Genomic DNA, 15,809 nt, shown 5'->3' on the forward strand with positions numbered 1-15,809 from the left:
GGCATCCACAACATTTACTAAACTTAACAAATGGAAATCAATGATATCCAGCATCAGAACAAAACAGAATTTTCAACTCCAAGATAGCTGTATGTTAACACTGAAACTATGAGAGCTGGAGATCTACCAAAACATCAGACAGAAAACCAGAAACCTTCATAAATAAGTGCCTACAAAAGATTCTAGGCATTGGTTGGAAAACCTTCATCACCAACAAAGAGAGCCAAGAAATAATCAACCAGCAGCTCATTGCCAGAATCAGAAGGAAGCCCTGGGGCATGTATTTTGGATGCCAACACAGACTCCCATATGAAGCTTCAAGTGGAAACAAACTGATGCGAGCAAATGAGGGTGCCCAAGAGAAACCTTAAGAACCACCCTTACCATGGGGAGCAGAGCAGTCGATCTCTACACCTTAAAGCGGATGGAAGCAGCAGCAGCAAAGAGGAAACTAATTTCTGCCCAGTGCACCAACATTGGCCCAGGAAAGATGTAACATCAAATTAAGTTACCAAACTTGAGATACATCATACCAAACAAAACTGTGCATGAATTGTAGTGTTAGAATCAGCTACCCATCAGAATTCGCTATCTTGCTCAAGCAATCTGAAGTCCCTACCCTGGCATTTTTAGATCCTGTTTTGCAACCAGAGAAAGCTTGCAGCCAGCGTGGAGAAGATCATGCATTACAATTAATCCACCCAGTGTAGCTATGCACATTGAACCCAAAACACTATCAATCACTGGGGCCTTGTCCAGAAAACGTTTAGCCCACACCCCACACATGTAACCCATATGCTTATACTGCAGTTGTGTTTTTTTTTTTTTTTTTCATAAGTCCAAAGAAAGGGACAGAAGAATTGGGGAGGAGAAATTGATTTCGGTTAGGATGCTGTGGCCCAGATCCTCAAAGGTCTTTAGGCTCCTACCTTCTATGGAAGTTCCTGGGGTGGGAGGCGCGGGTTATGGGTAGCTAAAGTAAACTGGGGGGGGGGAGAGGGAGGGAAGAGGTAGCTCATTCTAGCGGAGGAATAGCCCATCCCTCAGAATAAGCTACCCCAGGAGAAAGTTGGGAGTAGCTACTTCGACAGGGAAGCAAAGACTGATTTGCCGAGTCCAGCCAGCAATTTATTATTTAAAGGTGAGTTTTGCCAGAGGGAAAGTACGTAGAAATTGCTCTTCCTGCCCCCAAACAACGCGGTTCTAAACCGCAGTAACTTTCCCCAGCTGTCATTTGCCCGACAGACAGCAAGCACCCCGTGCTGCTTACTTCCCTCCAGGGCAGCCAGCTCCCTGTGGACCCCGTCCCCACCCCGGACGCCTCAGCCCCCCGTCCCCGCACACGCCGCGCCGTCTCCTACCGCCCCCACGCCGCGACCTGCCGCGGGAAGCCCTCCCTCGCCCTGCCCGGGTTGGCTGCCGGGGCTGAGCGCCTCCAGCCCCTCCCGCGGGCTGGCCGGGAATGTCAGCGCGGTGAGCGCTGGGCAGCTGCCGGACTCTGACCTTGCACCGGAGAAGGCACCATGGCGTCCCGGCTGCTGCTCCGCGTCCTCCGGCGCGCCCTGCCCGGCGGCGGGCGGACCGCGGCCCCCGCCAGAGCCATGAGCGTCGGGGGTGCGTACAGGGGGGGGCGTGTGAGGGCTGGTAGGGGACAGGCGGGACAGGTGCGTGGGGGCGCGTGGGGGCTGGGAGGGGGCAGGCGGGACAGGTGCGTGGGGGCGTGTGGGGGCTGGGAGGGGGCAGGCGGGACAGGTGCATGGGGGCGTGTGGGGGCTGGTAGGGGACAGGCGGGACAGGTGCGTGGGGGCCTGTGAGGGCTGGTAGGGGACAGGCGGGACAGGTGCGTGGGGACCTGTGAGGGCTGGTAGGGGACAGGCGGGACAGGTGCGTGGGGGCCTGTGAGGGCTGGTAGGGGACAGGCGGGACAGGTGCGTGGGGGCGTGTGGGGGCTGGGAGGGGGCAGGCGGGACAGGTGCATGGGGGCGTGTGGGGGCTGGTAGGGGACAGGCGGGACAGGTGCGTGGGGGCCTGTGAGGGCTGGTAGGGGACAGGCGGGACAGGTGCGTGGGGACCTGTGAGGGCTGGTAGGGGACAGGCGGGACAGGTGCGTGGGGGCGTGTGGGGGCTGGTAGGGGACAGGCGGGACAGGTGCGTGGGGACCTGTGAGGGCTGGTAGGGGGCAGGCGGGACAGGTGCGTGGGGGCCTGTGAGGGCTGGTAGGGGACAGGCGGGACAGGTGCGTGGGGGCGTGTGAGGGCTGGGAGGGGACAGGCGGGACAGGTGCATGGGGGCGTGTGGGGGCTGGGAGGGGACAGGCGGGACAGGTGCGTGGGGGCGTGTGGGGGCTGGGAGGGGACAGGCGGGACAGGTGCGTGGGGTCTGTGAGGACTGGTAGGGGACAGGCGGGACAGGTGCGTGGGGGCCTGTGAGGGCTGGTAGGGGACAGGCGGGACAGGTGCGTGGGGGCCTGTGAGGGCTGGTAGGGGACAGGCGGGACAGGTGCGTGGGGGCCTGTGAGGGCTGGTAGGGGACAGGCGGGACAGGTGCGTGGGGACCTGTGAGGGCTGGTAGGGGACAGGCGGGACAGGTGCGTGGGGGCGTGTGGGGGCTGGTAGGGGGCAGGCGGGACAGGTGCGTGGGGGCCTGTGAGGGCTGGTAGGGGACAGGCGGGACAGGTGCGTGGGGGCGTGTGAGGGCTGGGAGGGGACAGGCGGGACAGGTGCGTGGGGGCGTGTGGGGGCTGGGAGGGGACAGGCGGGACAGGTGCGTGGGGGCGTGTGGGGGCTGGGAGGGGACAGGCGGGACAGGTGCATGGGGTCTGTGAGGACTGGTAGGGGACAGGCGGGACAGGTGCGTGGGGGCCTGTGAGGGCTGGTAGGGGACAGGCGGGACAGGTGCGTGGGGGCCTGTGAGGGCTGGTAGGGGACAGGCGGGACAGGTGCGTGGGGGCCTGTGAGGGCTGGGAGGGGACAGGCGGGACAGGTGCGTGGGGGCGTGTGAGGGCTGGGAGGGGACAGGCAGGACAGGTGCATGGGGCGTGTGAGGGCTGGGAGGGGACAGGCGGGACAGGTGCGTGGGGGCCTGTGAGGGCTGGTAGGGGACAGGCGGGACAGGTGCATGGGGGCCTGTGAGGGCTGGTAGGGGACAGGCGGGACAGGTGCATGGGGGCGTGTGAGGCCTGGGAGGGGACAGGCGGGACAGGTGCATGGGGCGTGTGAGGGCTGGGAGGGGACAGGCTGGACAGGTGCATGGGGGCGTGTGAGGGCTGGTAGGGGACAGGCGGGACAGGTGCGTGGGGGCGTGTGGGGGCTGGTAGGGGACAGGCGGGACAGGTGCGTGGGGGCGTGTGAGGGCTGGTAGGGGACAGGCGGGACAGGTGCTGGGGGCGTGTGAGGGCTGGGAGGGGACAGGCGGGACAGGTGCGTGGGGGCGTGTGGGGGCTGGTAGGGGACAGGCGGGACAGGTGCGTGGGGGCGTGTGGGGGCTGGGAGGGGACAGGCGGGACAGGTGCGTGGGGTCTGTGAGGGCTGGTAGGGGACAGGCGGGACAGGTGCGTGGGGGCCTGTGAGGGCTGGTAGGGGACAGGCGGGACAGGTGCGTGGGGGCCTGTGAGGGCTGGTAGGGGACAGGCGGGACAGGTGCATGGGGCATGTGAGGGCTGGTAAGGGGCGGGGGGACAGGTGCACGGGGGCGTGTGAGGGCTGGGAGGTGACAGGCAGGACAGGTGCATGGGGGCGTGTGGGGGCTGGTATGGGACAGGCGGGACAGGTGCGTGGGGGCCTGTGAGGGCTGTAGGGGACAGGCAGGACAGGTGCATGGGGGTGTGTGAGGGCTGTAGGGGGCAGTGGGATAGGTGCATGGGGGCTTGTGAGGGCTGGAAGGTGCAGGGGGATAGGTGCACGGGGGCATGTGAGGGCTGGTAGGGGGCAGGCGGGACAGGTGCATGGGGGCCTGTGAGGGCTGGGGGGATAGGTGCATGGGGGTCTGTGAGGGCTGGAAGGGGCGGGGGATAGGTGCATGGGGCTTGTGAGGGCTGGTAGGGGACAGGCAGGACAGGTGCAATTGGTCTGTGAGGGCTGGTAGGGGACAGGCAGGACAGGTGCATGGGGGCCTGTGAGGGCTGGAAGGGGGCGGGGGAAATAGGTGCATGGGAGTGTGTGAGGGCTGGTAGGGGGCGGGGGAAATAGGTGCATGGGAGTGTGTGAGGGCTGGTAGGGGGCGGGGGGATAGGTGCACGGGGGCCTGTGAGGGCTGGAAATGGGCGGGGGAATACGTGCATGGGGGCCTGTGAGGGTTGGTACGGTGGGCAATATAAGTGCATAGGGGCATGTGAGGGCTGGTAGGGGTTATAGGAGTGGGCCAGGCGGAATGAGGGCAGGGGAGTGATGGCTGGGAATGAGAAGTGAGTGCAGGTAATCAAGAGATTAGAAGCTGGGGGCAAGGGATAAGGTGTCAGCCCCTTAGGGGTGTGTAGAGGGTGAACAATCTTGGCAAAACAGAAATTCCTCCACCGCAGTTCTAGCCAATTAGTCTGTGGTGCTGAATCTAAGTTGGAACTGAAATAAATCTTTTCATCCAGTGCTTTAGGGATGTGACTTTATGTTTATTTGCCATTCAGCCAAGCCACAGGAGCCCTGAAAGCCCTTCATTCACACACAAGTGACATTGAGCTCAATGGTGCCTCGTGGCGGAGTCAGAGCTCATTGTGGTGCCATCAAAGGAGAAAGGTTCAAATCCAGTTACTGATTTATAAACTGTCACACAGACGATTTAAGCTGGAAAATGGGCTAAAACTATAAAGCAAACAAAACAAATCAAAACAAAAACCAACAGACATGCTCTCTGGGAACATGTCTTCATTTGGGATTTTGCACTGATGTAGTTGGGGCAAAAATCCTTAATGTAGATAAACCTTAATTAAATTAGGAGACAGAGTGAAAATGGAAATATATCAGTGGAATTTTCCGACTTTTAGGACTCTTTGATGCACATAGGAAGCCAAATTGTTGATACTGCACCAATGTGATGGAAGAACAAGAATCCTGCTTAAACTTTGTGTATGTGGCTGCTTTTACTAATGATTAACAAACAGGGGTAGGATGCTTTCAACAAGAGGCCCTTTACTCTGGAACTCTCTCTTGGTCCAACAAAGACTAAAGCTCCAATCCTGCAAGCTGCTCCCTTAGGTGTGCCCTTAGGCTTGTCTTGAGTCACACTAACTACACACAGTGTAAAATTAATTTTTGATGGGACTACACACAGGTGCAGGAGTCTGCCTGCATAAATCAGCTTGTAGATCTGGAAGCCTTAGTTGTTGACCTCTAAAGTGCTGTGCAAGATTCATCTATTCATATGGGATTTTCACAGGGGGATATTGGGAGGAATTTAAAGGTTTGGAATTTTTCTAGAGGGCAGAGGGAGAAGGTGAGTGTTTTAGTGACCAATTTGTAACTGTGTTGTTTTCAGTTTTTGTAAAAGAACAATACTTCAGTGTAGGAGGATAGTTCATTAGCAGATGGTGTGGAATGTATATGTATAAATTGGTGGATGACACCAAACTGGAAGGGATTTCAAGCACTTTGGAGAACAGTATTAGATTTCAAAATGATCTTAATAAATTGGAAAACTGGTCTGAAATTAATATGATAAATTCAATACAGACAAGTGCAGCATACTGCTCTTAGGAGAAAAAAATCAAATGCACAAATACAAAATGGGAACTAATTGGATCAGCAGCAGTACTGCAGAAAAGGATCTGGGGGTTATAATGGATTACAAATTGAACATGAGTCAACAATACAATACTGTTGTGAAAAAGTCAAATGTCATTCTGGGCTGCATTGACAGGTGGGTTATATGTAAAACACAGTAGGTAATGGTTCTACTGTACTCAGCACTGGTGAGAGACCTCAGCTAGATTACTCTTGTCCAGTTTTGGGTGTCACTCTTCACAAAAGATGTGGATAAATTGGAGTGTCCAGAGAAAAGCAACACAAATTATTAGAGGATTAGAAAACATGACCTATGAAGTATAGTTGAAAGAATTGGGCATGTTTAATGTAAAGAGAAGGAAAAAGGAAATAACTCTTTATAACAGCCCTTAATGTATTTGAAGATGACAACGATCAGTTGTTCTCCATGTCCACAATGAAGTAATCAGCTTAATTTGCAGCAAGCAAGATTTAGGTTAGATATTAGGAAAAACTTTCTAACTATAAGGATAGTTAAGCACTAGAACAGGGAGGTTTTTAAGAAGACATTAGACAAGCATCTGTCAAGAATGGCCTAGGTATACTTAATTCTGCCTCTACCTAGGAAGATGAATCTTGAAGTCACTTTCAGCCCTATCCTTCTGTAATTGTATGATTGACCAGCTGTGGTGGTGGTTTCTATTAGATGTGCAGTTGTCCACTAGGGATGAGACTGGTGCTACCTTAAATGTTAACTTTTGGACACTATCAGCCAAGGCTGAAACTTCCATTTTTCGTCACCTGTTCTAATGAAAAAGTAAGTGTCTGAACTGGTGCATGGTCTCATTTGTGGAAGCAGTCATTGTGAGGGGATTCTATATGGCAAAGGCTGTAGCCTGGACTGCCCTGATTTGATCACTTTGAACTATCCCTTTGTTATACCAGAAGAGGCCCCAGGCAATGTGAAAAGAACCAATGTCCAAAGAACAGTCAGATGGAGTGGTTGTAAATAGTACAATATCTAACATCTAATGTGGGGGCCAGATTATCCCAAATCTACCTCTGACAGGGTTCTCATACTACTGATCACTACTGGAGACAGGTTTCAGAGTCCAATTTGCAAATGAATTCCAATTCAACAGTCTCTCGCTGGAGTCTGGTTTTGAAGTTTTTTTGTTGTAATATTGCAACTTTCATGTTTGTAATCGCGTGACCAGAGAGATTGAAATGTTCTCCGACTGGTTTATGAATGTTATAAATTGGAATTCATTTGCAAACTGGATACAATTAACTTAGGCTTGAATAGAGACTGGGAGTGGCTAAGTCATTATGCAAGGTAACCTATTTCCCCTTGTTTTTTCCTACCCCCCCCCCCCAGACGTTCTTGTTAAACTCTGGATTTCTGCTGGAAATGGCCCAACTTGATTACCATACACATTGTAAGGAGAGTAATCACTTTAGATAAGCTATTACCAGCAGGAGAGTGGGGTGGGGGGAGGTATTTTTTCATGCTTTGTGTGTATAAAAAGATCTTCTACACTTTCCACAGTATGCATCCGATGAAGTGAGCTGTAGCTCATGAAAGCTTATGCTCAAATAAATTGGTTAGTCTCTAAGGTGCCACAAGTACTGGAGACAGGATACAGGACTAGATGGACCTCTGTCTGATCCGTATGGTAATTCCTATGTAATGTCTTATTTCAATCAAAAATGCTTTGCAACTAAAAAATTGAATGGACATTTATTTATGGTGCTGTCCAGGACATGGGTTTAATGGTTTGCTTCAATCATTAGCTGAATCTGAATTTTAGATAAATATATAGAATACTTTTGTATTTTATTCCTATTTAGGTATTCCCAGTGATGAGGAACAGGCAACTGGACTTGAACGGAAAACTCTAGAGGCTATGAAAAAAGGACAGGTAAGTTTAATATTGAATAATTAATATTCAGACAAAATAAAAAGCATCACGTTAGAGCTAAGGTTGTAAATATATCAGTAACTTGAAGGAGGGAAATGCAGAATAGAATATGTTAATTAAAAACAAACCGAAGTCTGTAAGGCAAGATATTCAAAGTTAAGAATACACAAACTCACACCCTGTAAGTATGAAAACATTTGGGAAATGCAGAAGTAAGGTCCCTTAAACCTTAACTTTGCATTCTTACCTCCTTACAGGGAGGCTGTGAAGCATAATTAAATATACATTTGAGATTCTTGTATGAAAAGTTCAATAAAACTACAAAGTACCATTTTCTGTTGAGGAGAGCCTAAGGCCCTGATTCTGCAACTGGATCCCTTTGGGCCACCACACATCCACATGGAGGACTCTGTGTTGGTCAATGATCCACACATGCAGCTCCAGTTGCAGGATTGGGACCTAAGTGAACTATCTGGCTGTGATGTGCTACGTTGGATTAGATATGAGACTAGGTGTTACACCTGTGTTTCAAACCGAGATTGATCACTGACTCCTTATGTTGCCTTGGACAATTTCCTTAACTCTCACTATGTCTGTTTTATGGTCTGTAATATTTGCCTCTCATAGGGATGTTTGAGGCAACATCAATGTTTTAAAGCACTTCCTGGATCCCAATAGGATGAAGGTTGTTTTATAGAAAATAAGAATTTATAAAGCCACTGTGTGTGGCAGAGTAGCAAATAAAACTTAGAAGTTCCTTGCTCCTACCCCTCCATGCAATTCACTGGACCACACTGCCTCTCCATTATTTCCTCTGTATTTCTGTAAAGGTCTCCTTCTCTCCCACAAGGCCTAACTGACTTAATTTTTCAGTGATTCTTAGAGTCCTTTAGGAAGTTTGCATCTAGTTAGTGGACATAGTAAGACTTGTAAAGAATGCACAAACTGTTTTTAAGACCTGCACCGGTGCAGAGCAGGACTGGGCCCTAAATAATAAGCCTCACCCTTCACACTATTTGAAGACGGACCAACAGAACAAGACAAACCGAGTTTCTAGAGTAAGCTGGTTTTAATGTGTGATGAGCCAAAACACCCTCACAGAAGTAAAAGTTACAAAACTGTTTACAAAAAGGAGAAAATTCTTTTGAAAACTCTCTCAAATATTTTTTCATTTCTCTCAGGTTTCTCAGAATATTTCTATTTTAGCATAATATTGCACATGAAAGTTCAGGCAGATTAGCCTTTATTGGATGTCGGGAGGGGGAATCAAAATAATCATGTATTGGAGTACTGCGTTCAACCCTGACTAGGGAGAGACTAATGTGCCTTCATGAAAAGGCACTATAAATAGCACATAGCACCCCTGTGCTTTAGGCAGCTAGTATGCTGTCATGAGTTCAGCACGTATTTTTAGTGGCACAAAAGCTGCCACTAATTGTTGATACTCTAAACTGATTCTTGCAGGTGAACTGACACCCTGTACAATAACTTTGGCAGATTAACTCTCTCCCACTTGACAAATCGGTATCTAACCCAATAAGATTTGACATTCCTCATCTACCCTTCTGTTAGTTTCATGTACCTGTATGCTGGTATTCTAAAGATGATCTATCTGTGTTCGGCTGACAGAACAGCAGCAATTTAATTACCTTTATTTTATATATGTGACACAATCTTTGATACTACTGGTTAACCATGTTCTTGGTCTAGTAACTAAGATCCAGGTTTTGTTCTTCTCTCAAGGATCCATATAGCATACTCAAACCCAAGGGATATGCAGGAACTAGAGAGGATCCTCATATTGTTCCATCCATCAACAAGAAGAGGCTAGTAGGCTGTATCTGTATGTATCAGAACAACCTGGTGTATGTTTTTAGTTCACATACTATCTAAAGCTATAAAACATGAATTGTTTTATAGTAGGTTTTTGTTTTAATACATCTACATTAATACTTCCAAAAAGTTCTCTCAAAATTGATCCTCTCTTTTCTCTATAGGTATTCAGTCATATCTGCCTATTTTAGTAACAAAAATACATTTTCATTTTTTCATGCTTTTGCTAACATGGTAGAGTGAATATAGTTAAGAGTGGCCTGGCTTCTATTCTTTGTGTATCAAAGAAGTTCTGATTTCGGGATTGGTTAACACCTTTGCAATCACCTTGAAGGAAAGAGGGTTGTACAAGTACCACTGAGCACACCATCTAAAAACAATACGGGTTGTGTGTAAGATAAGGCATAATTTGGACTTTAGAATGTATGTATCATCGCCAGGGAGAAATCATGTTGAGTTAGTGGTTTGGAGCATATTTACTTAGAAGTTGAGAGATGACAACCTGAAATGTCATTTTTAGTTATAAAAGAGCACTTATTTGGGGCTAGTTATCCATAAGGAGAATCAAAGCACTGGCATTAACAACCAGTGTGTTTTACGCATTAAACTGAGTTGAGGCTGGAAAACCAGTAAGTGAAGAGTAGAACTCACTGCAAATAATATGGGGGCGGTAGTTGCAATATGATACTAGCAAAGGAATTTCCATAGTTAAGGGAAGTTGCTCGCTTGGCTTGGAACTTCATAGCTGCTGTAGTGCATATGCAGGGATGAAGATGTCTACCACTACCAGACACAAACCAGTAAGGGTATATTGTAATGATCAGCTTTCAAAGAAATTAGTATAATTAGTGTCTGAGGCATGACTGAATGAAAATCAAGATACCCTATTCTATTTCCATTAGTTATAAAAATGGTCCCACTTTGAATAGTGGTTAGGATCTCAAAAAATGATAGAAATCATGGTGGTTGTTACTGAACAGTATCTGCTTTTAAGGAATCAGTAAAAGTAAGACAACAGAAGTATCATGAGACCATTCTAGGGCTACAACTGCACTATTTGAGTTCTCTGGTGCCAGCCCCGTGCAAGATTGAGCATTTTAAGGTGTATGTAAGTTTTCCCAAAAGCTCGGTTTCCCCCCCCCCCCCCCCAGGAGAGTGATCATCATGCACTTATTCAGCCACAAGTAAGCCATCATGTTCATCGCTTGTTGTTTCACCCTCTCCCCCCCCCCCCCCCAATATCCAATACATGGCACATTAAAATATAGACTAACAGTGATGGAAATTGCCACTAACATCAGAAAAGGAACGATGAGACAGAGATGCTCATTTTCTATGTTGATTCTATTATTGAACCCTTCACTGAAACTTTAGGATGCCCACTAGGTTAAGAATTCTAGCCCACAGGGCACTGTAGAATGCACAATGCTTTCATTGCACATGTGACAAAAGACTTGAATCTGACAAATCAAAAGAGGCATGAACATTTAATTTTGCTTTGCTTTTCTCACACCAGGTGAGGAGGACAACTCTGCTGTCATTTGGTTCTGGTTGCATGCAGGAGAAAGCCAGCGTTGCCCATCATGTGGTGCTCACTACAAGCTCGTCCATCATGATGTCCCACATTGAAAATCTGTGTTATTAAACTGACCCAAAGTGGATTTCACTGTGTCTAAACTGCACAATATGATGTGCACTTAAATCTGCATGCAAAATATTTACTACCTTCATATTTGGTTTCTATTGGATTTCATTTAAAAACGCCAATCTTGTTTTACCCTCAGTTAATTAAAATTAAATGCACAACATTGTAGAAATGTGTGTCATAAGTTATCATCCTTCATAAAACAGAGGATAAATCAGAGTAGAGTTTAGGAAGAAGTGTTCTAACAGTACTGGTTAATAAATGTGGGCTGGTTTTCTTTCTCCCCTTTCCAATAAATTTCTAGTCTTATGACTAAAGCCCTACCAAATTCATAGCCATGAAAAACACATCATGGACTATGAAAAATCTGGTCTCCCCTGTGAAATCTGGTCTGGTGTACTTTTTACCCTATACTATATCTGCTCAGCTCTGAAGGCAGCAAAGTAAGAGTGGCAATACCACAACCCCCCCTACAATAGCCTTGTTACCCCGTGTTGGGTCAGGCTCCCCACTTTGAGAAATGCTGAGTCTTAAGGACTGTGTTTATATTTTGTTGTTTTTAAAATACATATTCATGGCTTGTTACAACACCATGAAATTTAACCTTTAAATATCTGAAACCTTGCAATTCAAGTTTTTAAAAGTGCTACAATTGTGAAATTTACAAAAATGGACTGAATTTGGTAGGGCCCTACTTATGACTTCATTTTTGTTGGTTTCTTGACTCTCACATGGTGGGAGTATGCCTGCCAACAGTAGTATGTGAAGAAAGTTAGAGGTCACACCTGAGCTATAAGCATGTACATGTATTACAATCATATACCACCAGGAGATGGTTATAGCCTTAATTACATTTGCCCTGTGTTGTGCTGAATTATGTCAATACAACAGCCACAGCCAGAATGGTCTCAATATTCTAACTAGTCTTTTGCTTAATGAAGTTACATTCTGATTAAAGAAATATGCATGATATGTGCATCCATACATATGAACACGTACATGAAGCAACAAACTGTTTCATTCAAGTATTTTATTTTAGCTTTGTTTTCACTGCATTTTAAAAATCTAAAAAAAAATAAATATTTGTTTCACAGCTGAAAGTCACATATGTATCAATAAGACGTAAGTATGCTGGAACTTAACCAGTCCAGGAAAGTCAAATCTGAAAACGTGCCATTAAGCACAGTCATCTCAGAGTACTTATATTAAAATTCAAAAGAAGTTCCAAAAAGGGTTAAAAGGGTATTTCAAATGCATTTTAGCTGGAAGAAGGTGACCATAAACTACACACTCAACATTTAAAAATAAAATATTTGAACTCTTGATAGCAACTGTCTTACTCCTCCTTTGTTTTTAACCTATGATTGCGGAGGTTGGATTCCCAATGCTAAATTAATCCCTCATAATTTTATCAAATTATACCATCAGTAATAAGATTAAATTACCTCTTGAGTCTTCTCATCCATCTTAACAGAAGCCAAATTTGCAGTTTTGCACCAGCACAAATAAGTGATTGCACCACAGAAATTGGACTGTACATCATAAAGGGCAGCGTCATTTCAACCATCATTGTTTTCATTAAGTTTTCAAAAAGAAACAAACCAAAAAAAACCCCACCACTGGAAAAATACATCTCCAGAATCACACTTCTTTTGTTAAAAGCCATAGAATAAGCTCAAGTTTAATTACACGCAATAGAAACCATACTGCTATCAGAACTGAAACTATTCTATTACAAAGCTTTATTTACAAAATGAAAAATAATCAAAGGGGACTATCATAATAGGAAAGTGTTTTCACCTCTGTGATTGAAAAAAATTAAGCAAGTCTTTCATGCACTCATACGCTAAATTGTTTTTATAACATGTGAAATGCTGAAATTCACCTTAGTGAAACTTGAGTCTCATTCACAGTCTCATTTTTATTTTAAGATGACAAAAACATGGTTCTATACAAGCTGTGTATTAACAGTTCATTTTTATAAGGACTTTTTGGCTTCCATGAATATTCATATCACTGAACATTTTGTAAATAACCAGTTGTTACATTGTCAACTTGTCCACTGAATTTACCACCACAAGAAAGACAGAAAGAATTAGTTTAATGCTCCCACATTAAACAACTACAATATCTCATTTCTAAAGTTATACTAAACTGAAGCCTTCATTGTGATCTATTGCCTGGATCAGCTTAGATTTTAGGGTTTCTTTGTCTGTGTATTTTGGAAGATCAAGAAGATTGAAGCAAGTGTGAGATACTGGAAGATACCCTTCTCCACCTCCTGTTGGCTGGATGACTAGTTTAAGACACTTCATTCCAAGAATAGGAATACGATCACTGCCTGTTAAAAACACTGCCAAGAAAAACAGAAGAATGAAAGCTGGAGAAAGAGTAGCTACTCTGTTTCACAATGATAGTTTAATGCAATATTACACTTCTAAATCAGTATTTTCATTTTTCAATTCTTTTATTACGTGGCTAGTTTTTTACATTAAGCATGATTTTTAATTAAAAATAGTAAATGAATGCTGCTTTGTACATATAAACTCTGATTAATGTACGTCTTATTCTGTTTATATTGTCAAATGTGTGTCAAATAGAACAAAGTCCCTCTTATGCCAAGGTTTACTTATTTAGAGAGCAGTGAGTACACATCATTTTTGTGGACACTATCATATTTGCAGGTAACTAAGTAACCAGGTACTAATCTGTTCAATATCAATTACATGGGTCTGCCCTGGATTTGAAATGACTGCATGAGCCATTACCAACAACTCTGTTTCTGACTAAGGGAATTTCGTACACAATTGTCCTCCTTTTATATGTTCCTGCAGCCCAGCATCTCCCACAATTCTGCTATGCCTGGGCTATTCCACTCCTGTGCACTTCCAGCGGTGGTTTAAAGCTGCAGCACAGCCCTTGCTGCCCACACTCCCTTTTCTCCAGCTTGCTGCCAGATTGACTGCTTCTGCAGAGGCAGCCAATCACAGTTCTCTTTGCTCCTGGCCTTTCCTTTGTCTCTATTTTTGGGTAGTAGTGAGCAGCATTCTTTGTTTTCTACTCCTCTCAGTCCGGGTAGTCAGCAATTCAGTGGCTGAGCTCCTCTGCCCACTTTCAGGAATGGCACAGTAGCCACACAAGCACACAGATAAGCCTAAATAAGGCTGCCTCACAGATAGAGCACTAACAGACTGCATGGAGGGTGAATTATGCCCTCGCTTCTCAGCCAGCTGATTCTACCACCATGACACAGCGCTTTGAGTTGGACAGACATGTTAGGACCCATTTGCCCCCCAAAAAGCTGCAACTCCACTACAGAAAAGCCTGACAGAGGGAGATTGAGCAGAACTTGGAGAGGCTCTAAGGTTGAGGAAAATTTCATTCAGCAAGGGGCTGAGTCCTGGAGCAATTCAAGACCACAAGGGTAAGTTCGTAGGAGGGCACCAAGTTCACCACAAAGTCCTGAAATTGGTTCCAAATGATCTGGGGAAAGAAGCAGGGCTCATAATCAGTACCCCTCCCCCCCGATCCTCCTTGCAGTGAATCCCCATCCCCCAGCCTGGGAAAGTGGGAATTTACAGGCGAGGACTTCAAGGGCGAATTTTACACAGGGTTCAGGCCCTGTACAAGGCTTGCCATGTGGCCACACCAGTAAAGTGTATGAATCTTTTTTAAATGAAATCCAAAAAGAACAAAAAGGGTAAGAAAAAGCCCAAAAGATGTTAGTCCTCCAATTCAGACTCATACTTTACCGAGGAAGGAAAGCCACCAGACTGATTCTGAGCAGAACAGACAAAATGCAGCATAGACTTTTTCCCGAGGACTCTGAAACGAAGTGCATAAAGGTTGTATCAACTATGCACATCCAAACTGAGCAGTCCCTTGAGGACAAGCCACAGAGCACATGACTTCCTGCTAAATCCTCTCCAGAGGCAGCAATTCTGCACCATTCTTTGAGAGGGTCATCAGGGAGAAGTGGGAAGGCTCCTGAAACGGGCAAGCACGTTAACAGGCACACTCTCAGATTCTACAAGCTCCAGGAGCCAAAATGTCATAACTGATGTGCTTAAGGTCAATGCTGCAGTAGCATCTCTAGCTTATATAATTATTCCATCCAAAGGATACTTCTTTCCCAAGGAGCCAATGGATAAGGTGAAAGTTACTCACAGAAGGGACTTTGATGCTTCCTCACCAACTTTCAGAGTATTTCTGACAGCCAATTGGTTTCCTTAAGTTACAATGTCATCGGGCTGGGAGAATAACATGAGGGGGAAAGGAGTGCAGGAGAGCTGGCTGTATTTTAAAGAATCCTTATTGAGGTTACAGGGACAAACCATCCCGATGTGTAGAAAGAATAGTAAATATGGCAGGCGACCAGCTTGGCTTAACAGTGAAATCCTTGCTGATCTTAAACACAAAAAAGAAGCTTACAAGAAGTGGAAGATTGGACAAATGACCAGGGAAGAGTATAAAAATATTGCTCGGGCATGCAGGAGTGAAATCAGGAAAGCCAAATCACACCTGGAGTTGCAGCTAGTGAGAGATGTTAAGAGTAACAAGAAGGGTTTCTTCAGGTATGTTAGCAACAAGAAGAAAGTCAAGGAAAGTGTTGGCCCCTTACTGAATGAGGCAGGCAACCTAGTGACAGAGGATGTGGAAAAAGCTAATGTACTCAATGCTTTTTTTGCCTCTGTCTTCACAAACCAGGTCAGCTCCCAT

The 15,809-nt window shown here is 46.0% G+C and overlaps 2 protein-coding genes across 6 annotated transcripts in view; one reads left to right on the plus strand and one right to left on the minus strand.

Annotated features, from left to right (window-relative positions):
* The first annotated feature begins 1,424 nt into the window (after positions 1-1,424).
* On the plus strand, positions 1,425-11,262 carry LOC142072789 (cytochrome c oxidase subunit 5B, mitochondrial-like). The gene is made up of 4 exons (XM_075130854.1): positions 1,425-1,614; positions 7,542-7,612; positions 9,356-9,455; positions 10,962-11,262. Exons 1-4 carry the CDS (start codon positions 1,524-1,526, stop codon positions 11,072-11,074), a joined length of 375 nt encoding a protein of 124 aa, XP_074986955.1. The 5' UTR covers positions 1,425-1,523; the 3' UTR covers positions 11,075-11,262.
* Positions 11,263-12,103: 841 nt separating this feature from the next.
* The window catches only part of HERC4 (HECT and RLD domain containing E3 ubiquitin protein ligase 4), a 73,782-nt gene continuing 70,076 nt past the window's right edge, over positions 12,104-15,809 (minus strand). For all 5 annotated transcript variants that reach the window (XM_075130849.1, XM_075130853.1, XM_075130852.1 and 2 more), the window contains one exon: positions 12,104-13,443. In XM_075130849.1, coding sequence (XP_074986950.1) covers positions 13,235-13,443 — 209 coding nt within the window. In that variant the 3' untranslated portion in view covers positions 12,104-13,234. The remainder of the gene's footprint in view (positions 13,444-15,809) is intronic.

The sequence above is a fragment of the Caretta caretta genome, chromosome 7 (genome assembly GCF_965140235.1).
Source record: "Caretta caretta isolate rCarCar2 chromosome 7, rCarCar1.hap1, whole genome shotgun sequence".
NCBI lineage: Eukaryota > Metazoa > Chordata > Testudines > Cheloniidae > Caretta > Caretta caretta.

What these genes read in the sequence shown, in the direction of transcription:
- LOC142072789 (XM_075130854.1), top strand. Translation starts at nt 1,524, where the DNA reads ATGGCGTCCCGGCTGCTGCTCCGCGTCCTCCGGCGCGCCCTGCCCGGC. An exon ending in AGGCTATGAAAAAAGGACAG is followed by an intron (nt 7,613 to 9,355) that starts GTAAGTTTAATA and finishes TCTTCTCTCAAG; the next exon opens with GATCCATATAGCATACTCAA. An exon ending in GAGGCTAGTAGGCTGTATCT is followed by an intron (nt 9,456 to 10,961) that starts GTATGTATCAGA and finishes TTCTCACACCAG; the next exon opens with GTGAGGAGGACAACTCTGCT.